Source organism: Octopus bimaculoides, chromosome 6, assembly GCF_046866305.1.
Source record: "Octopus bimaculoides isolate indiv1 chromosome 6, ASM4686630v1, whole genome shotgun sequence".
Taxonomy (NCBI): Eukaryota; Metazoa; Mollusca; class Cephalopoda; order Octopoda; family Octopodidae; genus Octopus; species Octopus bimaculoides.
In genome coordinates this window covers 80,889,319-80,913,310 of record NC_142933.1, presented here as the reverse complement: position 1 = coordinate 80,913,310, position 23,992 = coordinate 80,889,319, and the positions used below count along the sequence as shown (strand labels likewise).

Below are 23,992 nucleotides of genomic sequence, written 5' to 3'. Positions count from 1 at the left end.
TGCTTTCTGTAGAGGATTAATGGCAAGCAAGACTGATGACATTCTCAAGGAGACTCAGGTGAACATCCATTGGAAAGTCTATTCTGAAGGACTTTCAGAGAGGGGACTATGGAGAACTCTCAGAAATCCTTGATTCCTGATTTGGTGTTGATTCAGCTGTACCTTTGGTTCAGGATAAACTCTGCAAGTACAGAAATGCCATTAGCTGGACCTGTACAGTGGTGAAATTGTTTTGTATGTTTTTGTTCAGTATCTGAATATTGTTGACATATGTGGAGTTGTTGTTGCATGTAGCACAGCATTAGCTGTCAGGCAAGTTCATTGTGAAAATCACTCTATCAACTTCCTTTGATCAGGAAAGGCAGCTATTTTCTTCTGTTTAGTAACTATGGTGTAAGAAGTTGCATGGTTGACAAGATTAAGAGTAACTTTCCTCTTTGGCCAAGTCAAATATTCTGAAAGGAAGTGAGAATAAAGACCTCCAGTAAATTTGCTGAAATATGAATGAGAGTGGCAAATGTGACTTGAGTGAATAGACCCTACTTTTGACATGTACCTAAAGTAGGGTCCATGTGCCAACAACTAGAAGAGGAGGGTACTTAGCAAGGACCATCAGGGTCTGTGGGTATCTTTGATTGATCCTGGGTGTTGTTCTGTAGGACTATTTCATTTCATTTTTACTGTTATTTCTTATGTCTGTTTTCTCCTTCTCAATTCTATATAAATCCCCACTGCTTTTGTAATGTGTTCTTGTGATGTTTCCTCTCTTGACATACTAGTGATAAATAAAGAAATTATTATGAATTCAAATCCCACTGTGAACTTTGACTTTCATTCTTCTGGCATTGATAAATTTAAGTACTAAAGTACTAGCTTTGATATAATTAGCTATAACCACCCCAAAATTTATGCCTTGTGTTTAAGTCAGCATTGGATAAATTGTCTAGCAGTATTTGTTGTAGAAGGAGTAGAGTTTGCTTCTATATAATTCTTCTTTATTCTTGAAATTTTAAAAACCATCTTAATTTATTATAAATAGTAATTTATTATAAATAGGCTTCCCAGGTGTTGGTGTTCAGAACCAGTGGATCAGAGCACACACACTATCCTGAAAAAAAAAAAAGGGTATGGGATGATCACAACTAAAATGTTTTATATATTTTTAAAAAATTTTATATCAGAATTTGTGAACAACAGCACCATTGCTTATAGGCTTCCAATGAGCTAAACACTGATTTTATGTACCTGATACCTAGAGTGACAAAAGAGTGTTTAATCCTATGTATGAGATTTTATTCATTAAGCACTCAATGAGACACATGGCTATCCCACTTATAAGAGTTGTTGTTGTTGGCACTCCGTCGCTTATGACGTCGAGGGTTCCAGTTGATTCGATCAACGGAACAGCCTGCTCATGAAATTAATGTGCAAGTGGCTGAGCACTCCACAGACACGTGTACCCTTAACGTAGTTCTCAGGGATATTCAGTGTGACACAGTGTGACAAGGCTGACCCTTCGAATTACAGGCACAACAGAAACAGGAAGTAAGAGTGAGAGAAAGTTGTGGTGAAAGAGTACAGCAGGGTTTGCCACCATCCCCTGCCGGAGCCTCGTGGAGCTTTAGGTGTTTTCGCTCAATAAACACTCACAACGCCCGGTCTGGGAATGACCGCGAGTCCACTGCCCTAACCACTGGGCCATTGCGCCTCCACATTTATAAGAGTAAGTAGTAATAATTGGTAAGAGAAATGAAAATGTCCCAGAAGTCAAAAAGAATTGTCACAACATGAAGGTGTCACCTTCATGTTGTACTTGAAGGACATGTCAAGTCAGCCTATGCTCCAGCAGTAATTGACCTGCTTAGAAAGTAAATAAAGTGAACTGGCACAACCAGATGTTTAATGATGTCATGCAAGCCATTTAATTCTATAGGTTTCTATTCACTTAACTGTTGGATAAACAAATATCTGGGTATGTTACCAGCAGTAAATTAGAATGCTGTCTCTCTCCATGTTGAATTCATCTTTCATTTACCTAATACTACTAAATCTAGAGCTATGAGCTAATGGGAACCTCTATTAATCAACTTGATCTGCCTGAGATAAATGTCTAATTTACCTTAAATTATACTCTAACAGTGGAGGCGCAATGGCCCAGTGGTTAGGGCAGCGGACTCGCGGTCATAGGATCGCGGTTTTGATTCCCAGACCGGGCGTTGTGAGTGTTTATTGAGTGAAAACACCTAAAGCTCCACGAGGCTCCGGCAGGGGATGGTGGCGAACCCTGCTGTACTCTTTCACCACAACTTTCTCTCACTCTTACTTCCTGTTTCTGTTGTGCCTGTAATTCGAAGGGTCAGCCTTGTCACACTGTGTCATGCTGAATATCACCAAGAACTACATTAAGGGTACACGTGTCTATGGAGTGCTCAGCCACTTGCACGTTAATTTCATGAGCAGGCTGTTCTGTTGATCGGATCAACTGGAACCCTCGACGTCGTAAGCGACGGAGTGCCAACATATACTCTGACTTTTTAAAAAAGGAAGGACACATTGGATAATGTAGTCCAGTGTACACCGTATCTCTTGGAAAAAGAAAAGACACATTAAAAAATTTAGTCAATCACAGGTTTGATTAACCAGGGTTGACATGGAGCTAAATAATAACAAATCTGAAGCACAGCACCAACTTCATAATTTTCTATGCTTTTATGAAGTATGGTTTGTTCAAGTTTGATGCTTCAGTCATTCAAATGGATTGTATGAAGATGTTATACAATCATGGATTGAACTGATGTTAAAACTATTTTACAGCCTTGAAATTAATTCTATTATTGGGTTTAAACTTTGGATTAGATAAGCACATTAAACATCTTAAATCTCTCTACCTTTTTATCATCCAGCCTTGATTTAGTTAGGTAGATATATTTGATTCAACATATGTGGAGGCATGTGGCTTAGTGACTAGGGTGTTGGACTCTAGATCGTAAGATTGTGGTTCCATTTTCTGGACTAAGCGACATGTGTTCTTGAGCAAAACACTTCATTTCACATTGCTTCAGTTCACTCAGCTGGCAAAAGTGAGTAATCCTGCAATGGACTGGCATCCCATCCAGTTGGTGAATTTTTATGCTTTGGAAACCGAGGAAACCAGCCCTTATGGCAAAACTCGAGAGGGTAACTTCACCTTTACCTGTTTGATTCAATGGAAAAATAGAGCACTCATACATCTGACACTAGATTGACTACATTTTCTCTTTTTAGTGTAGTAGGTGTAACACACTGTTTGGTTTTTGGCTACCATTAGTGGAATTTATTCTGTTACATGCACTCAGACTAGACCCTCTCTCTGTTACAAATCAGTTTTCTCTCATTCTGTTTTTCATGCAGTTATTGACTATTAAGTGTTCAGACTGAGCACTGGATATACATATATATACACAGGGTGCGTAACATATTTGAAGACATACCTTTTTGGGGTCATTGCTGCATTTTTTGCTCACTCTGTATAATCTTTGTTTCAGAAAATAGTAATGGCAGACCCTCAGCTTACTCAAGAAATGAAAAAGCATGCTGTTATTGTGGTTATAAAGGTTGAGCATAGCGATTTAGAAATATCTCGATTTTTAAAGGTTGTCAGATCTTTCGTATACAAAGTTTGTAAGGTGCTAGAGACTGAAGATGGAAATGTATCACCAGTATCGAGGCATAAAAAGCATTCTAAACGCTCTGAAATCATCAGAACACCTGAATTTATCCAGCAAGTTCAACAAACCATTGATTACAATCCCAGAAAGTCCATGAAGTCAATTGCAAAAGATCTGCATGTATCAGAAGGAACAGTCAGAAATGTTGTCCACGAAGAAAGACATCAAATATAAGTCTTATATGATGTCAGAAAAAGCAAAAGAAAATCACTACATCAGATCTAAAAGGCTCTTAAACAGAAAAATTCAGCAGAAGATTTGATTTTGTTTTTCTCAAAAGAGAAAAACTTCGACCAAGATCAAGAAGTTAACAGAAGAAATGACAGATGGTTATGTGCAGACCCTTCTGAAGTTCTCAGTGTAATGCATACAAAATTTCCTGCAACTGTCATGGTTTTAGGGGTTGTCAACAATGAAGGACATGTGAAGCCTCCTTACTTCTTTCCACAAGGCCTTAGAGTTAACACTGCCACCTACATTGAGGTCCTGGAAATAATTGTTAAGCCCTGGATAAACAGTGTATGCAAAGGAAGGCCATATGTGTTTCAGTAAGACTCTGCATGGCTCTAGTAACACAAGAATAGATGGCTGAAAATTTTCATTATCACATAACCCCTAACATTTGGCCTCCTAATTCCCCATATCTCAAGCATTGTTGAGAGAGAGGTCGATGAACACCCCCATAACATCAAAGATTCTTTGAAAGCTGCCATAGTCATAGTAATGTCCAAAATGAACCAGGACCACTTGATTTGAGCATGCAGATGATTTAGGTTTCATATCAAAGCAGTTGTTGAAGCTGAAGGTGGCTTTACTGAGTAACAGTATAGAAAAGAAGGTTTATTTTTATCCTCATTGCATTTTTTGATAACTATATATCTGTTTTTTTATAAACATAAATTTGTCCACAAATAGCTTACACACCCTGTATATTAGAAACCATGCCAAATCAGACTGGAACCTGATGCAGCCCTCTGGCTTGCGAGTTCCAGTCAAACTGTCTAACCGATGCCAGCATGGAAAGCAGACATTAAATGATGATGATGATGATATATATAGATAGCAGTCTCACCAGTTTGAGAGGGCTTCTAAAGTTCATGAGCATAGACTCTTCTCTTCTGACTAACTGAAAAAAAAGAGTAAAGCATATATAACAGAAACAACGATAGGGAGATGTTTGCCTTGAGGGGGATTTTTCGAGCTGTCAATCCAATAATATCTCATACATTGAAATTCTAAATATGCCACTGCCACCATCAGCAGCAGCAACAGCACCAACACCAACACCCCCCCCCCCCCCACCCCACCCCCACCACCACCACAATAAGGTTTAACACACTAGTATCTAAAGTTAGGTCTGTCATGCCTCTGGGGATGGTAGAATTTTTGAAGTGGGCGTCATTAATTAATACATTCCAAACGAAGTATAGGGTTTATTGTTATTGTTTTTGAAATACCCTGTGTTGTTATTATCATCTATGGTATTGTGTAATCCACCCTTCTGGGTTATGCTATAAAGTAGGGTGAACATTTGTGGGCCTGGATTAGAGTCAAGAGGATGGTGACTTGACAAAGTTTCAGATTCACTCATTTAATTTTTTTTTCTTTTTTTGCCTGGGGTTTTATATAGAAGGATAATTTTTCTCTACATCTAGATAGTTTTTCTGACTAATTACCAAAGCTGGATATATTTCAAGTCAGTAAGAAGTCTCTATGTGCTTTCTTTATATGCTAGAAATAGGTGCTAAATTTCTTTTCAAACCATATGTTACCATTGTGTAACAGGGCATATAGTTAACAAACTTGCATTACAACAATGTGATTTTAGGTTCAATCCCACTGAACACTACCTTAGTCAAGTGTATTCTACCAAAGCCCCAGGCTGACCAATGCCTTGTGAGTGAATTTGGTTGATAGAAACTATGAAGAAACCTGTTGTGTGAGTGTGTGTCTGCATTTGACCCCCCTCTCACCACTTGACAACCAGTATTGGTTTGTTTACATCCACATAACGTAACAGTTCAGCAAAAGCGACTAATAGTATAAGTAGCAGATTTTAAAAAATAAATACTGGGATTAGTTTGTTGGACTAAACCCTTCAGGGCAGTGCCCCAGCATGGCCACAGTCCAATGACTGAAACAAGCATAAAAAGAAAAGGAGATTGTGTAATCCCAGATATTACATTACATATCTCGTAGTCTGGCTGGCTGTTGCGGCACCACTTTTTACTTTGCAACCAGATCCCTCCACCTGTCTCTGTCTTCTGTCTTTCATGCTACATCTCTCATCTTTAGGCCTGTCCACTCACAAATGTTGTTTTCCCACCTCTTTCTCTATCTGCCACCTTTGACTGTTCTCTGAAGGATTTTTTTGGCCATCCATGATGGGTGGGTGACATGGCCAAACCACCTGAGGTTGCGTTTCTTTACTGTAGTAAGAAGTTCCTCATAGGGCCCTATTGCCTGCCTTATTCCTTTCACTTTCTCATTTGTGACATGATCTCTGTATGATATTCCCAAAAGTCTCCTGAAACATTTCTTCTCTGTAGTTTAGATATTTCTTTCAGTTTCTGTTGTCAGTGTCCATGTCTTTCAAGCATACAGGAATATTGAGATCAGTAGTAATCTCATCAGCCTAATTTTGGAGCTCAGTGAGATATTTTTGTCTTTCCACAGTGCTCTGAATTTGGTCATTGCTGCTGTTGAGATGGTCATAATTATAACATCTTGATCAGAGATGACCTAGAACTGACCAACAACAACAGAAGCTCAACAGATTAATTATATCTTATAAAGGTAGATGGCTGGCAAAATTGTTGGCATACCGGACAAAATGTTTCGTGGTATTTCATTCGTTTTTACATTCTGAGTTCAAATTTCATTGAGGTTGATTTTGCCTTTGATCCTTTTGGGGTTGATAAAATAAGTACTGTTGATGTAATCAGCTTACCTCCTCCCCCAAAATTGCGGGCCTTGTGCCAACATTTGAAACCATTATATCTTATTATGACATTGATATTTTGCGACATTATGCAAATATAATAGGAAGCCCTGAAGTTCTCAGCAAGCTGAGTTGGTAATGCAGGTTCAACTTCTGGTTGTGCCAGTTCATTTCATTCACTTTCTAAGCATGTCAATTACTGCTGGAGGGTGGGCTGACTTGACTTGCCCTTCAAAGTACATGAAGACGAAACCTTCAAGTCATGGCAATTCGTTTTGGCTTAAACCCTTTAGCTTATTCTGCCAAATGTAATGGTTACCTATTTACATTGTTTTGAATTAATTATGCGTTATCTAATAACTTTGAAATTTTGATGATGTGATTCTATATTTTTAGAACGACATTGTAAGGTAGGTGTGAATGATGAGATTTGAGCGGAAAACAGGCAGAATGTTTCGACTGGATATAGCTGCTTTGAATGCTAAAGGGTTAAGGGGCAACATTTTCATTTCTCTTCTCAATTATTACTACTCACCCTTATAATGTCAGATAACTGTGTATCTCTTCTATAGCAAGACACTTGCTCTTGTCCTTTTATTATACTTTAAGCTCTCAGCACCTTGCATAAAGCCAACCCCTTTCCTAATACCCCCCACTACCAACATTTTTTCATGGGAGCTTTTCTTTCCTTTTCTTTTCTCATCTTGTAACTTACTTTGTAAACTTACTAGTGTTGATGGTACAAAAAAAGAATAGCACCCAGTACACACTGTAAAGTGGTTGGTGTTAGGAAGGGCATCCAGCAATAGAAATCATGCCAGAGCTAATACTGGAACTTGATGCAACCCTGCAGCTGGCCGGGTCCTGTCAAACCATCCAGCCCATGCAAGCATAGAAAATAGATGTTAAATGATGATAGCGATGATGATGATGACGGTGACGGCAATGGCAACAATGATGTATATGATTTAATGCCTGTTACTCTGTTATCTATGGGCAGCATCGATACAGGATTTCTCATGTTCATGTTCCTTTGCTTTGGAAAGGAGCATATGCATTACAAATATCAGAAATGAGCCTCAAATCAGGGAATCGAAATCAGGTTGTCAGAAGATAACTCCCACTCTCTACCATATGACACACAGACAGTCACATACGTCAACAATTATCCTTGATTATGATTGACTGAGAATTCACTAATTGTGACACTAGCAATACAAATTTCGCTTAATGTTCTGAATTGTTATCTGAAAAAGTATTGATAACATTCTAACATTACTTAATTACAAGGCAATGAACTGTGTTAAATTATTTTGTTTGTATTGTTTTGCACTATTATTATTAAGGCAATGAGCTGGCAGAATCATTAGCATGTCAGGAGAAAGGCTTAGCAGTATTTTGTCTGTCTTTTCTGAGTTCAAATTCCGATGAGGCTGATTTTGCCTTTCATCCTTTTGTTTTCGATTAAATAAGTTACACTCTGGGGTTGATGTATTGACTTAAACCCTTCCCCCAAATTTCAGGCCTTGTGCCTACAGAAGAAAGGATTATTATTATTATTATTATTCAGTAGTTTTATTTTTATAACGTGCTTTCACTTCACTACCGAGCGCAGCTCTGTGCGCCTTGGGTATGTGCTGTGGTTTGCTGTGGTGCTCTTATGTTTACTGTATTGAAAGTGTTTTGCGTAGGATGTGTGCAGTACCCAGTAGTGCAATTTTCTGTATGTTATATATATTTGTAAGTCCTGGTATTTTTGTTATGTATTTGTCTGAATATTTTTTTATTATACCTAAGGCACCTACTATGATAGGAATTGTTTCTGTTTTTAGATTCCAATCTGAATCTTTGTTACAGTCACTTGCTGGTTCACACCCAGCGTCCTGAGGTGAGTGAAGGATAAGAGATGTTACAGAATGACTGAAAGCTTAGAGAGGGGAGGTAGTGAAATACCTTTATGTAATACAATGCAGACATTTAAATGGATAGGGTTTTTCTAAGGATGTGGACAGTACTTGTCAGCACAATCTTTTGGATTTCTCTGAGACATGGTTCTCCTGAGATCTTATCTAGATGCTGCTGACATCCCTCTTTTATCATAACTAGGGCACCTACAATAACAGGAACAGTTCTTGCGTTAAGATGCCACATCTTTTGTATTTCAATTTCAAGGCCAAAAATTTGGGGAGAAGGGGCTAAATAGTTACATCAACCAATTGCTTATTTTATCAACTTAAAGTTGATCTAGCAGTTTGAACTCAGAACACATGCTGCTGAGCATTTTGCCCAGTGTGCTAACAATTTCATGAGCTTGCTGCTTTAATAACAATAATAATCCTTTCTACTATGGGCACAAAATCTGAAATTTGGTGGTTGGGTGGGGTTTAAGTTAATTACATCGATCCCAGTACTTTGCTGGTACTTATTTCATCAACCTCAAAAGTATGAAGGGAACACTCCATGAAAGACACAAAGAAGCTGATCAAGTACAGAGATCTGGAGACTGAAATTAACATAGCATCAGAGCACAAAATATGAAGACTGAAAGATGGGTCATGAATATGGGAACAGAAAGGTTCACTAGTTGTATTCTGAGCAACATCAATATTCATGCAGTTCAGAAGATCACATTTCATGGAACAGCTATATTTTGTACTGACAATGAAGTGTTATCCACCCTGTAGCACTTCAGGTTCTGTGGGCCTGAGATGCTGTACGGAGCTGGCTCTACAGGATATAAAACAGGAAGTACAATTTGGCGGGGAGGTGGGGGTGGGGGCTAATCAATTACATTGACCTCAGTACTCAACTGGTACTTATTTTATCAATCTGGTTTACCAACTCTTGTCAAACCATTCAACCCATGCCAGGATGGAAAACAGATGTGAAATTATGAGATCTGGCCATTGTGCTGTTTATGTTAAAAAACAAGGGGAAATATTTCCGAGGGAGAAGCAGATGAGGATTAGTAACAGAAAAGGCATCCAACTGTAGAAAATCTGTCTCAGTGAATTTCATCTAGCTTGTGAAAGTATGGAAAAGTGGACATTAAAATGGTGATGAGGACAGTGACAGTGGTGGTGGCAGCTGTTGTCATTGTCACAAATTTTAAGGAAACTAGGAATTCAACTGATGAAAACATTAATATGACAAGAAAAGATAATGAAGTCGAACTAAATATTATTAATAGATTTAGTATTATTAATTCTGAATTCTTTTTCAGTTGGGAAAATGCCTATAGACAAGAATTTACAAATTTTGAGGATAATGGTGAAACTGGAGAAGTTTGGTAAGAAAATCACATATCAACCTTTTGTATTTTTTATTTATCTTAACATGAGCTTGTAGTTAGTGCATATGTGGCTGTGTGGTAAGAAGTTTCCTTCCAAACTACATTGTTTGAGGTTCTGCCCCACTGTGTGGCCCTTGGGAAAGTTTCTTCTACTATAGCCTCAGGCCAATCAAAGCCTTGTGAGTGGATCTGGTAGACAGAAACTGAAAAGAAGCCTATTGTGTGTGTGTGTGTGTGTGTGTGTGTGTGTGTGTGTGTGTATCATCATCATTGTCATTTAACATTTGTTGTCCATGCTATATGTATGTATGTATGTATACATGTGTGTGGGTTACTGTCTCTTTGCTTTGACATCACATGATAGTTGAAACCAAGTGTCACCCTTATGCAAGCGGTGTCCTTCTAATCTTCCATGGAAACATAATACCTTACTTGGAAACAAGTGAGGGTTGGTGACAGGAAGGGGATCTGGCCATAAAATAAATCTAACTCATCGAATTCCATTCAACCCATGCAACCACAGAGAAGTAGGCATTGAATTGATGATGATAATGATGATGATATTCAATTTTCCCATGCTAAACATTTGTCTCTGTAGTTAGAAATACTTTATCTATCTTTGGTTTTGTCCATTTCAGCAAAATAAGCTTACAAAATAGTTTTCTTTTTCAGTAGTTTAAGGCAGAAGAAGATGGTTAATACCTATAGCCCCCACCTCTTTCCTCAGGGTTTCTGTGACTAGTGGGAAAATATGGAGGACATTTTCCTTAGACTGGAGACCTGGTTCAAATGCACTCAAAAAGGCACTCAAAAGACATGGTGGTGTCAAACCATTTAATGAATTAAGCTTACCAACCATGGGTTACACATTACCATCACTATCTGTATCAGTTTACTGCACTTTATAATGGTATTTATTTATAGTTAAGAGGGTCTGGGCATTGAGAATTTAATGACCTTGTAAGCCCATCTGGTGGTTTTTAAAAGAAGAATGTTTTTTATAGGTATGATAATTTAATTTATTGAACGGTTAGTACTAGTTGCTCTATCACCCCCGATCTCTACTCCTTTTATAAGCTGAGAACCATGCTGTTTAGTCTGTTGGAATGTGAAGTATGATCTTTAACCAGATGGAAACATAGTATGGCTAGGAAGGATCTGTGGGTTGCATCTTATGCACTGATTAATCCTGTGACAATCTGGACATATTGCATTCTCTCTACTCTCTAATGAATTTCTGTGTGTCTATTGTTATTGTATATCTCCAAATCAACCCTGATTAAGTAGACTTACTATCAAAGGCATTGAAACAATGACCATCCTATCTTTATTTCATACTTTGTTGTTTTCCTTTTTTTTTAAAGCTGGCAGGATATGGTTGAGGGAGATTTGGTTGATATTTCTTGCAAGTTAAGAAACTACATAGAGAAATTAGATTAGTAGCTTCCTGTCAGATTACACTAATGCAGCCTGTGCTGATGGAGCTTCTCTCTCTTGACCCACACTCTATCAACTCTTCTGTACCCAAAGTTCAATTCTGTCGCCCATTCTTTTCCTTTTGCACATCAATGACCTACTTGCTCTCACCTCCTGTGACGCCTACTGTTTTACAGGTGATACCACCTTTCAGTTTTAACCTTTCCCATGCAACCTAGACACCTTACACCAAATCTGCACTGATTCTATGAACAGGGACCTTAAATGCACCCTCTAATGGAGTCATGTCAGCTGCATTTCCTTTAACAGCAAAACAACATAAGCATTGCTCCATCTAGAAAGCATCACCACACCTCATTTCACTTAAACAAGAGCAATACACTAGAAGAACCCTTGTGATCACCACATGTGCTAGTCACTAGCTGGTGTACCCGGTAATTCCTGGGAGTAAAGACGTTCTATTTAAACGCTTATTACTCTGATATAAAAAAGCAATTTCATTATAACTGCCACAAAAGGTGTATTTTCTGTCATGAAAAGTACAAAAAAACTGTCAGCTGGAGGAAGGAGAGATTGTCGGAGGTTGGCGAGAGGGGTTTTTCGGAGGTTGGCGAAAGAGACTGTTGGAAGTTGTCAAGAGGATTTCAGAGGTTGACAAGAGAGGTTGTTGGAGGTTGGCGAGAGAGGTTGTTGGAGGTGAAAAAGCTGGATTGGAACACACTTATTAAATATGTTCTGGAATCAAAAATTTATCTACTATCATCGAAAAAGTTTAACTGTAAAAATGCAGAATTATCAGAGTTATGGGCATTCAAAGTGTAATCAAATTTAATTGAAAATCCTGCATGCATTGCCAGCATTTAGTTATTTGGAGATGTTGAAACAATGTCTATTAATGCAATGTCTAAATTAATTACAGCAATATATATAATAGTTTAGTTATTGAAGTAGAATAGATGATGAATAATTGTTTGATTTAGTAAATATCAAACATTATGAATTGGAGACTTATTGAGATCGCCATTGCCGCATTAGAGCAGCTTGTGAAGTAGAAGTACCCACTTGTACTCTTACTCGTCGTGGCATTTTAAAGGTTAACTTTATCAAGGCTAATTTATTAAAGCTAATATATAAATGTAGTATATATATATAAGCGCAAAAAAGTATGTATGTATATAAATGTATGAATGGAGTCTTTATGGTTTAGCAGTTCAAAACTGTGAGTAGTAAAATGTAGAATTAGGTTCACTGATTGTGAGAATCAAATATTGATTACTTCACTAAAAACTGACAATTGTAAGTACAGGTGCTGTGGGTTATTTCCCTTGGGTGTTTAAATAAAATATATTAGTTATATGTAGTAGATATAATGATCCCTTCCAGGGGCCCTGTTATCGATTTTTTTTTCAACAATCTAAGTATGTCACGAGGTTTCCAGACATGAGTTCTACTCATATCAAGTTTCATCAAAATCGATAAAACGATGTAGGAGGAGTTAGCTGACAACTCTACAAACAAACACATCCACAGACAGAATTTCCCACATATGTAGTAGATTACTATCATTGTATTTTTGTCACAGTGAGCACATATCCTTAACATAACTATGGCTGCATCACAAATCAAGCTCTTCTCTTCAGAACCGAAAAGTATTTTAGTTTTTCAATAACTATAAACCCTCCACAAAGCTCTGATGGGGTCAACAATAGAGACTTTTTCCACATTTGGTGCAGTGCTGCCGCTACATACTCAAAGGCTACTTGACTGGTTGGCATGAAGTCACTTGCCTTCTCTAATATGGCTGGTTTTGTGCCATCTCTATGCAAGCTCTCTCAATTTATTGTCTCTTCTTCTCTCATCAGCTGTATTATTACAAGCCCTCTCTCAGGCCCCTACTACTATGTCTAGTGCTTCCTTCCCAGAAAGTTGATCCTCTGGAATTGACACCCTGTATGCCTTTCTTGCAGTTGCCAACTTGCAACAGTTCAAGCAGAACATTAACAGTGCTAGTTTCACAGGCCTTCTGAGATCTGTGAAAGCTAAGGACACTGCCCCTTCCTTCAGACCCAGCTAATGTCAAAAAAAAAAAAAGAAAATCTCAGTATTTCAGCTATTATCCTAGTTGGACTAAAACTTTCCCAGCTTTTATGCCATCATAACTAATCTCTACAACTGGTTTTTTGTTGTTCAGTCCCATGTCAGTTTTGACTGAGTAGACCTAGGATGGCTTTTTTTTTAAAGATGGTAGTGTGTAATTTGAGGAAATTCAGTCTCTGTTTCATGCTGACTCCTTTGATGCTTTCTTGGTGTTTCCAGTGAGTGTAGGTTTTCACTATCATCATCATCATCATCATCATTTAAACGTCTGCTTTCCATGCTAGCATGGGTTGGACGATTTGACTGAGGACTGGTGAACCGGATGGCTGCACCAGGCTCCAGTGCTCATATTTTTCATTCAATAACTCACTTTTATATACATTTTTCTTTTCACATTTTCTGGGAGCTAAGTATTCCAGTATTGTTTGAGCACACTTCTCACTGTCATTCTGATTCATGCAAATACTCTTAAAATTCAAACTACTTCATGTGTCTCACCTTTAGAGTGCTGAACATTTTGCTCACTGCCTACCTTCAACTTGTTATGACTAAAAAACCTGATATTTTGTTTCCTGTCTAGCTTGCTCTTTTCCAATCCAGAATAACTAAGGATATAAGCAGACATAAGATTACTGAAGTCATCTTTATAAATAGATAATCAGTACAAATAAACAGACACCAGAAACTAGTTTTTGTCTGCATGTCTCCACAGCATACACTTGTTTGAACTTGCATACTTTAGAAAAATAAATATCTTTGTAACAGTTATTTTCACTAGAATATAAATCACACTACCATCATTGTGACAGATGCTGGTAATGTGTGTAACTGCATGTAGCAGACTCTTTCCTTTAGGAAGTTGATATTCAGATCTGATGTTAATATTCTTGAAAAAAGTGGTGAGTTAAAAGAATTGATAGAGGATTGGACAATATATCTTGTAATAGTTGCCACAAGGCAGCAAGCTAACAGAATCGTTAGCATGCCGAGCAAAATGCTTAGTGGCATTTCATCACCAAGGTTGACTTTGCCTTTCATCATTTTGGGATCAATAAAATAAGTACCGATTGGACAGTGGGGCTGGTTTAACAGACTTACCCTTCCTCTGAAATGGCTGGCCTTGTTTCAAAATTTGAAACCAATATTTAATTGCCACACTTAATGTTTTGAGTTTAAATTCCACCAAGATCAGTTTTGTCTTTTATCCTTCCAGGGATGATAATGGGTTTGATATGACCAGTTACACCCAGCCCAGAAATTGGTGTCCCTGTCCATAGTTAGAAATCAATATTCTTAGAAAAGATATGAATGTCACAACTTCCTGTGTACCTTTCACTATAATTTAGGCTCAATATCGTGTCATTTACTGTTTCTTCAGAAAACCTTTTGCATACAACAGTAAATAGAATCTGTAGGCGGTGAGCTGGCAGAAACATTAGCACACTGGGCGAAATGCTTAGTGGCATTTCATCTGCCGTTACATTCTGAGTTCAAATTCCGCCGAGGTCGACTTTGCCTTTCATCCTTTCGGGGGTCGATAAATTAAGTACCAGTTACGCACTACAGTCGATGTAATTGACTTAATCCCTTTGTCTGTCCTTATTTGTCTCCTAACCCATAGATCCAGAATAATCAAATATCCTGTATTTGAGTCTGGTCTGGGACCACAGTGATATATTGTAGTTGGTTGAGTACAATGAGATTCCAAATCCTTTTCTTTTTACTGTCGTTAAGAGCAAGAAATTAATCACCATCACCACTATCATTATCATCATCAAATTTAAATGAATAATGATTTCTCCTACCTGCAAGAGCTCATAACTTTGTAAGAGAGAGGTTTAGTCAATTAAATGAAAACCATTTCATGTCTGGTGCTCAATTTTATTGACCTTTGCACCTATAGGAAAAAGTTCAAGTTAACTTTGGTTAATTTTACTTCACGGATGTTTTAATTTTTTGCCTTTTTCTTTAGATATCTTTAAATATTTCCACATATATAAAAAAAATTGTTCCTTTAATTTCCTTAATCAGTTTTAATGTGTGATTGGTTTTTAAGTATTCTGGTCTTAAATTTTTAACAGGCTTTATAATACCATGACCTTTAAAACGTATATATGTTTTTTAAAGGTTTGGACAGACGTGCCAACAAAATATCATTGAATGGATAAAAATCTGCAAAGAAATAAAACATACTGATGCTATAGTTGATTTAGGCACTGGAAATGGATTCTTTCTGATAACTTTGGTGAGAAAAGTTTAAAATAATTATTCTATGTATTGTATTTTCATGATGCATGTCTTCATTTTATTGACCCACACTCTTTGTGTCATATACATTGCCTTGCATTTTATTTACTGTTTAGCATTTAAATTATCAAATCCAACCTGTGTAAAGATAGTTCCATCTGTTCAAACTAGCCTGTTATGGGAGAATCCTGAACACCCCCACATGACTGAAGGTGGACTAACCGATTACAATAAATAAGAGATGAGTGAACTATCAGAGAGGATAGTTGATGGTGTTAGTTTGACTGTGTTGGTTAACCCTGTTAGTATGACATGTGTTGGTTTAGCAGTTAGTAGTTGAATAGTGAATACTGAGTATCATACCTATGTTCGAGTAGTACAGAGTGCATTCTGTGTTAACATACATTTCTGTGATAGTTTATTTTTAGATAACTACAACCAACGATTTATTTGCATAATAGCATTTTTACACCAGACGTATATACCTATGTCATAACATAGCCACACTCAACTATATTGATATAGTAGCTCTACTGGATGGACTCATTTCTGCCATAATAACACAAAGAGTTTTGGTGTTTTTAGTCTTAAGTTTCTATCACACTTATATGACTATATTTTGTGTTGGTGGCTCAATAAAAATGCAATGAGTCCAAATTAAAAATCGTTTGGTGACAGCAACAACATGGACTATATGTGGTACCACTGTACAGCTGTCTACTAATATTGTTGATGGACATGCAGCATGTCACTGGCATTTCACATATGAAGTCCAGGATTATGTGAAAAAGTGTGAAGACCGTCGATTGACTTTTTTCCTTAAAGGTATTAAAAAATTATTTGGTTATTATAAAGAGAAATGAATGATAGCATGCTATATTAAACAGATGTCCAATACAATATAGCTCTCAGAAATAGACCACAGGCAAATTTGTTCTTCACAACATCAGGAGCTGCTTTCAGATATGATCCATCCCAGCCTTATAAAAACAATAATTCTGTACAAATGGGTGTGTTACACTCAAATTGTCGTTTCTGCAAAGCTTTCAAATTTCCAAATGAAATTAGTGGCATGTGCTGCTCAGGCGGTAAGGTAAGATTGCCAGCACTACCAGCTCTTCCTCAACCTCTTTCGACAGTTCACTTCCCCGTCACTGTCTCCCATTACAGCCCATTTCCAGAATGTACCCATTTATGTACAATTTCTCCATTACACCTCCATTCATTTGACTGTTAACCATACAATGGGTCGTGTTACACGCAGCACTGACCGCCTCCAAGGCGAGTATATCCACTGACAGCTAATCGGTGGGTTCAAAAATTACACACCCCCACTCCAGTTTTCCACGCTAGATTAGAGCATGGAATCCTCCAAACGGTTGTATTACATGTCGATTAGTCGAATTAGACCATCATTTACTCTACAAATGTTTTGTCGTCAGTGCTGCACTTTCCCGTATCACCTGTTTCCACATAACTGTAATATATATAAACAAACTATACTATTTTAATCCCGAGCAATGCCAGGTATCTCTGCTAGTATATATATATATATATATATATATATATATATATATATGTGTGTGTTTGTGTGTGTGTCTGTCCTCTTACCATTGCTTGACAACCGATGCTGGTGTGTTTACGTCCTCATAACTTAGCAGTTCGGCCTAAGAGACCAATAGAATGAGTACTAGGCTTACAAAGAATAAGTCCTGGGGTCGATTGTTCAATTAAAGGCGGTGCTCCAGCTTGCCACAAATGACTGAAACAAGTAAAAAAAATAAAGAATATACAAAGATTGGTTGTTTTCTCTGTTGTGTTAGATGACAACAGACAGTGGCAAGAGTGAAATATTATGCTGGAATTGTCCTATCTAACCCATACCAGCAAGTAAACATTGCAAAATGACAATAATGAAAATAGCATCAAAGAGATACATTGCCTTTTAAAATTTTTTTTTAAAGTCTTGAGTAAATGTCGACCCTTTAAAAGGTGAGGAATTTTCTACTATGAAGAATGGCTCCTGTATTTGTGATAATGCATTTTGGTCATAGGTGTAGTAGACTACATTAGGAAGCTAAACACGTATTTGATACTTCAGTGTCATGTTATGTATATTTCCTCAAATACTACAAGAAACTTTGCTTTTTGAAACTTACCAGCTGCAGTCTTTGATTGGAACCAACCCATTGCACCTTGAAAATTAATTATGATCTTGGTCTGATTTAGGCATAGTCAACTGTACAACTTCCACAAAAATAATACATAAAAAAAAAGTTAAGGCATTTAGAAAGACCTCCCCAGATTGCTAAAGTAAAATTTCAGCTGTTGGTCTTTGTTGCTATTAATCAAGTCATACACTGAGAACTAAAAATGATAGCATGTGATTTACTAATGAGAGTGAAAACAAACTGACCATTTACTCTTTTTGTCTTTATTAACAGGCTGAGCAGGGGTTTTCATGTCTCACTGGTTTGGACTATTCTGAAAATGCTATAACCTTTGCCAAAGCAGTTGCTAAAAACAAAAATATTAACCATATTACTTTTGAGGTAAGAACATTTTTCAGTTAAAATTAATGTGGTAGCACTGTCATGTCTTTCTTTTTTAACCCTTGATCTACCAGAGAAAATGTATGTCACTAATTACCAACTGGGTTCAATGGACCCAATAATTTTCTTTTAATTAAATTTTATTCAAACTACCACTATTTCTTAGCTACATTATATATGCTATCAGGTGAATGAAGAATTACTGTTTCTCACAAATTTAATAAAAAAAATACAGCTTACAGAATATATTATAAATTTTAAAAATTACAAAAATACAGAATTACAGCTCTTCATGGCAGGGAATGCAGACAACATTGGAATGTTCTTGGCAAACGTGGATATTACAACTCTTACATGTAGTACTGGTTTTCCTGTCTTTTCTGGGGCCACGCAAAAAACATCTTCCTATTTTCTTTGGTTGAGGAATCTCAAATGAGGTTGAAGATCGTCTTCTTTTCTTGTTTGGTTGAGAAATGTTAGCGGATCTAGAAAATTGTTTGTCATGTTCTTGTTTAGCATTAACTCCATCAAGTTCCTTTCCTAACTGAATTAGGCACTGTCTTCTTTTATCCTTGAAACTTCGCAAGTGAAGCTGTTTGGCAACAATGAAAGCGTTCACTGCACTTATATCAATCATGTTGTAGAATATAGCCATAGGCCATCTTCGAGTCATTCTTTTGCAAGTGTATGTCCTTACCATCTTATCTGGGGTATCTACTCCTCTTTTCAGCACTTTTTGAATCAATTGAAGGCTGAGAGTGCATTGTACTCATAAGTGTGACTACAGAATTTTTCTTGGGACAATAAGATAGGATCATAGAATCCTTTTGAAATCCAAGTATTGTGCTGTTGCTTTCTCTTTCTTTTCCATTTGTGAAAGCACTTGGAAGTTCAACTCTGTTCTTTCTAATTGTTCCAACTAAAGTAGTTTTCTTGCTAAGCAGCTTCAAGCCAATCTTAGACTTGTAAAAAAAAAAATCATCACAAGTTGTATTGCAACCAGTATTTGGCTACTAGAAAAAAAAATTTAATCTAGGCTGAAATTAATGTGATGCTGTTCATGTAGGATTGATAGTTCTTTCTTAACTGTGGCAAATGGTTAAAACATAATTATTTTCTTAAATTTTGACAGGTTGCAGATTTATTGGAAAAGGACTGTAGTGCAATTAGCCTTCAAAAGAAATATCAAGTATGCCATGATAAAGGTACATTTGATGCTATTTCTTTGATGCCAGGAGAATTTGAGCATTTTAAAAATGCTTACATTGCAGCAGTAAAACAAATTTTGGTAGACTCAGGCATTTTTATTATAACTTCATGTAACTGGACTGAAAAACAGCTGCTAGAACATTTTAAAGGAGGTATGTATTTATTATGCAATTACTGATCTTTTCTTTATGTTCATTCCCCCCCCCCCCCCAACTTGTTTGAAATACAATGAGTCTATAGATAGTGGTCTGTGGTGTGACCATCTAAACAACTCGTATCAGAAGGCTGAATTAATACATATAATGTGCCAGTTGGAAAAGAGAGACACAACTGAGTAGAAGGTTTGGAGAACATTTATTCATATATTTACATGCATCTGAGTGGGTTGCATGCATAGCTTAACAATATCATTGGCAGAGTCAGAGTTTTTTATTATTAATCCATTATCTTATCCATCCAGTCATTGTTGTATCACTAGTTGTTTCAGATAAAGGGCTTCCACTAAGAAATGTTTTCTCAATTGATGATGAAATAATTATTACTATAAATTGACATATTAGTTATTATACCTCATTTCAAGATGGAAAGCTGAAATGGAAAATGATGATTTGTTCTTTGAATCTGAATATCTTGTTGACTGCCTACTCATGCAAAAACAAAATAAGTAAACATCTATTTTTAAAATTTCATTTATTTATTTTCACATACAACATATTCTTTTATATTGCTTCAGCTCTAAGGCTGTGGCCATGCTGGAGCACTGCCAATAATATATACACACACTTTTAAAACTGATGTTTCACTCTTTGCATTTGTTTCCTTTTTTCCATGCAAATGAATGCCTAAATCTTGGAATTCAGATTTATGACAATAAACCATCTACTCTGAACTAATAAATTCTACATGTTTTGCATACTCTTTCTCTTTTATAAGCATCCAAGCACATATATAATCCACTTTCACATTGTCTGCTTATTGGTGGAGCTATATGTGATATTTTCCTGAATGTAGTTTGGTGCATCAGGTTTCAAGCTCGATAAGTACCAGTGCTATGGTAGTAGTAAGTAGGCGCAGTGGAAATTCAAATGTTTAATTGGCCTGTATAAAATATGTTCAGATTCATGGAAATCACTTTACTGTAACTTGTCTGTTCCCATAGGCATTATGTCTAAAACTATAAGCTTTTAAAATGTGTGCACATGCATTTCAGAAAACTTAAACAAGTGACATAATGATGAATTGAACCTAGTGACTCAAGATAAAATACACATTGTTGGCTATACTCATCTTTTAGTACGAGCAAAATGAGCGCAATTAGACTATGTCTCTGGCTTGAGGATAACTTGATATTTTAATGCATTGCTAGAGTTGTGATCCTATTCTTGGCTAGGAGACCCTGGACATGCTATAGCTGTCCTTTGTCCTCTGATACATTTTAACCTATAACATTTTTCTTTTTACAGATTTTCATCTAAAAGAAGTCATTCCATCACCAAGTTTTCAGTTTGGAGGATTATCAGGTTCTAAATACACTACACTAGTTTTAATAAAATAATATCTATAAATTTGTATTTTCTTTTTTTTAATTATTTGGTTGTTTTAATTTTATGGCATTATACTCTCATATCCAGCTTTGTGAATTGAGTAAATTTTTAAAAATCAGTTTTCTAGTTTGGAAAATATGAAAATACATTAAAAACTGAATTATAAGGAACATTATTTGTTCTAAGTAATAGTTAGATATCAGAATTATTCCCCTGAAAGGTAACCTTATTGCCTGCCAAGTACTTATTTGCTTCACAAGTGGAGACAGTTGTAAATTTTGTGTGCTTATATGTTACTGCTCAACTTGCTACAAATGGCAGCATAAAAACACTTCTACAAATCATATCCTAATACCTTAACCCTTTCGTTACTGTATTTATTTTGAGATGCTTTGTGTTTCTTTCAATTACTTTAAATATAACAAAGAATTTAGTAAAATAACTTAGTTATCATTCAGCTAGTGTTAGGAACATAAACTGTGATTAAGTTTTGGTGGAAGATTTTAATTCAAAACTTAATGAAAACAAGACATTTGTACTCAGAGCCAGAGCCAGTTTCAGCCAGGTTGGTAACGAAAGGGTTGAAGTGTAATGGATAGGATGGTCATTCCTAGAATGGCTTTGATCATAGGGCTGATCAACCAAGGCTAAACAACAACCACCTCATTAATTACTAATCTCTCTCTTTCTCTCCATACTTAGTGATCACCAAACCCTTGCTCATGACATAAGCACAGCCTTTGGCAAAAACTTCATTGCTGTATTGCTAGATTGAGCTCTTTCTGCATCATCTGGATTGGAAGTTGACACACTGCTCCACTGCAGTGTGGAAGTTGGAAAAAGTCTTTTCAACTATGGCACACTCCAATACTTTTGTTTCTGAACATTAGCTATTTTCTTCTCTTCCAGATACTGCTGACCATGTACACTTTATAGATAATAGTAGCCTTCATAATTTATCAACAACATAAACTTCAGAAATATCTTTCAATGAGGACTTGACTGTCCTCTCTCTATCAACTATATAATTGTTACACATTATATAAAATAAAACACAAGATTCGTAATAACTGATGGTATTTTCACATATATAACATTGCTGAAATCACATTCCAAAGATTGTGTATCCTCAGGGTTTCTACAAAGTTCAAATAGAATCCATGAATCCTGTTCACATAAACAAGAATTGCATACCTGCTATACAGACACATATTGAAGTGCATTTCCTAAAAAGCCATCTAGTAGCTGACTAGCTAAAATTCACTCATTCACATGCTACAACAATTGACTCATACAGGTTTCTTCTATTTTTACCTTCTTGTTCTCTGCACTAGCTAGCAGCACTTATCTTCCCCAATTGGATTGATATTTCTCTCCTATTGTGTCAGTTAGACCTCACTCAGTCTTATCTCAATGGAATTGCTACTCTCTGAAATTGCCATTTTTCTCTGGAGATTATAAATCTTCATAATCTTGCGAGTCTGTAAGAAAATGAGGTAATGAGAATCCGCACCCCTTCTGACTAATTCATCATCGTTTCAATGCCTACTTTTCTATTGGACAAGCAGAATTTATGCAGCCAGATGCTCTTCCTGATGGCATCCCTCCTATTTTTGTCATCATTTAGCGTCTCCTTTCTATGCTGGTATGGGTTAGACAGTTTAACTGAAACTGGTAAGCTGTTGGGCTACACCAGGTTTCAATCTTATTTGGCATAGTTTCTATGGCTGGATGTTCTTCCTAATGCTAGCCACTCCAAGAATGTAATGGATGCTCTTTATGTGCCAGTTACATGACACCAGCATCAGCCATGACTACAATTTCACTTGGCTTGACGGGTCTTCTCAGGTGTGGCATACTACCAAAGGTCTCGGTCACTTTATTGCCTCTGGGCGGTCCAATGTTCGAAGATCATGCCTCACTACCTTGTCCCATGACTTCCTGGGACTACTCCTTCCTCAGAGATCAGCACTTCTTTACACAGCTGTCCTCCTCTATATGCATCACATGACCATACTGACACAGTCATCTCTTCTAAACTGCATTTGATGCCTTTTATGCCCAACTTTTCTTTCAAGATGCTTACACTGTTGTACACATACACTGACATTGCACATCCAGCAAAGCATACTAGCTTCATTTCTTTCAAGCCTACGCATGTCCTCGTCAGACACAGCCCATGTTTCACTGCCATGTAAGCATGGCTGTTCACACAGGTAGTGAATGCTGAATTATTCAATAATTCTAGACAGATTGTAACAAGTTGGGTGAGGTAGAATAAGATAGTTTCAGGGTGGATCAATTAAAGATAGAATGATATTTATGTTGCCGAGGGAAGTTAGAGTCTAGTATTTTAAAGAAGGATTTAGCTAAATTCTTAACGTTAAGTGAGAATGGGTGTGTGTACTACAGAATAGAGCGTCCACCTCTACTACACTGGGAGTAGTACTATCTAAGTTTTTAGATAAAGGAATGCTATCTATATTTTTGGAGAAGGTATCTGGGTGGCGAGGCCTGTTGTTGTTAGTTGTTTTGGTTGTTTTCGTTTTTGACTTAGTGTTAAATGAATGTGTGTGGGGTCTAGGTTGCCTAGGTGTAAGACCTTCCAGGGTTCCATCGACGAGTGTGTGTGGTTGGTTGCGATTGCGATGGTTGGTGCATAGTTGAGATGTGATTTGAGATATGTATTGCTTGAGCCTGGTGTTATGGATGTATTCTATTTGTTGGAAGAAGCCACTAGCGGGGTGTACTTGATTATAATATGGTGCGTGATTATTGAAAATTTCCTCAGTGGAAGAGAGGTCCGATATGCAGGTTGAGATGCCCGTGATTATGTTATCGAAAGTGGATTTGTGGTGATTGGAGTGGATGTTAAGGTATTTAAGATATTGGTTAGGTTTGTGATAAGGGGAGTATTGGGAGGTTGATAAGTTTAAAGTTGCATCAAGAAAGTTAGCAGTTTTGTG

General features: G+C 36.9%; 1 protein-coding gene across 4 annotated transcripts in view; it reads left to right on the top strand.

The window, feature by feature from the left end:
* LOC106881008 (EEF1A lysine methyltransferase 2) overlaps positions 1 to 21,051 on the top strand; it is a 44,318-nt gene extending 23,267 nt beyond the window's left edge. For all 4 annotated transcript variants that reach the window (XM_089354140.1, XM_089354141.1, XM_089354142.1 and 1 more), the window contains 5 exons: positions 9,872 to 9,937; positions 15,602 to 15,719; positions 18,166 to 18,273; positions 19,406 to 19,634; positions 20,946 to 21,051. In XM_089354140.1, the coding sequence (XP_089210266.1) occupies positions 9,872 to 9,937; positions 15,602 to 15,719; positions 18,166 to 18,273; positions 19,406 to 19,634; positions 20,946 to 21,037 (613 nt within the window). In that variant the 3' untranslated portion in view covers positions 21,038 to 21,051. The remainder of the gene's footprint in view (positions 1 to 9,871; positions 9,938 to 15,601; positions 15,720 to 18,165; positions 18,274 to 19,405; positions 19,635 to 20,945) is intronic.
* The last annotated feature ends 2,941 nt before the right edge of the window (positions 21,052 to 23,992 follow it).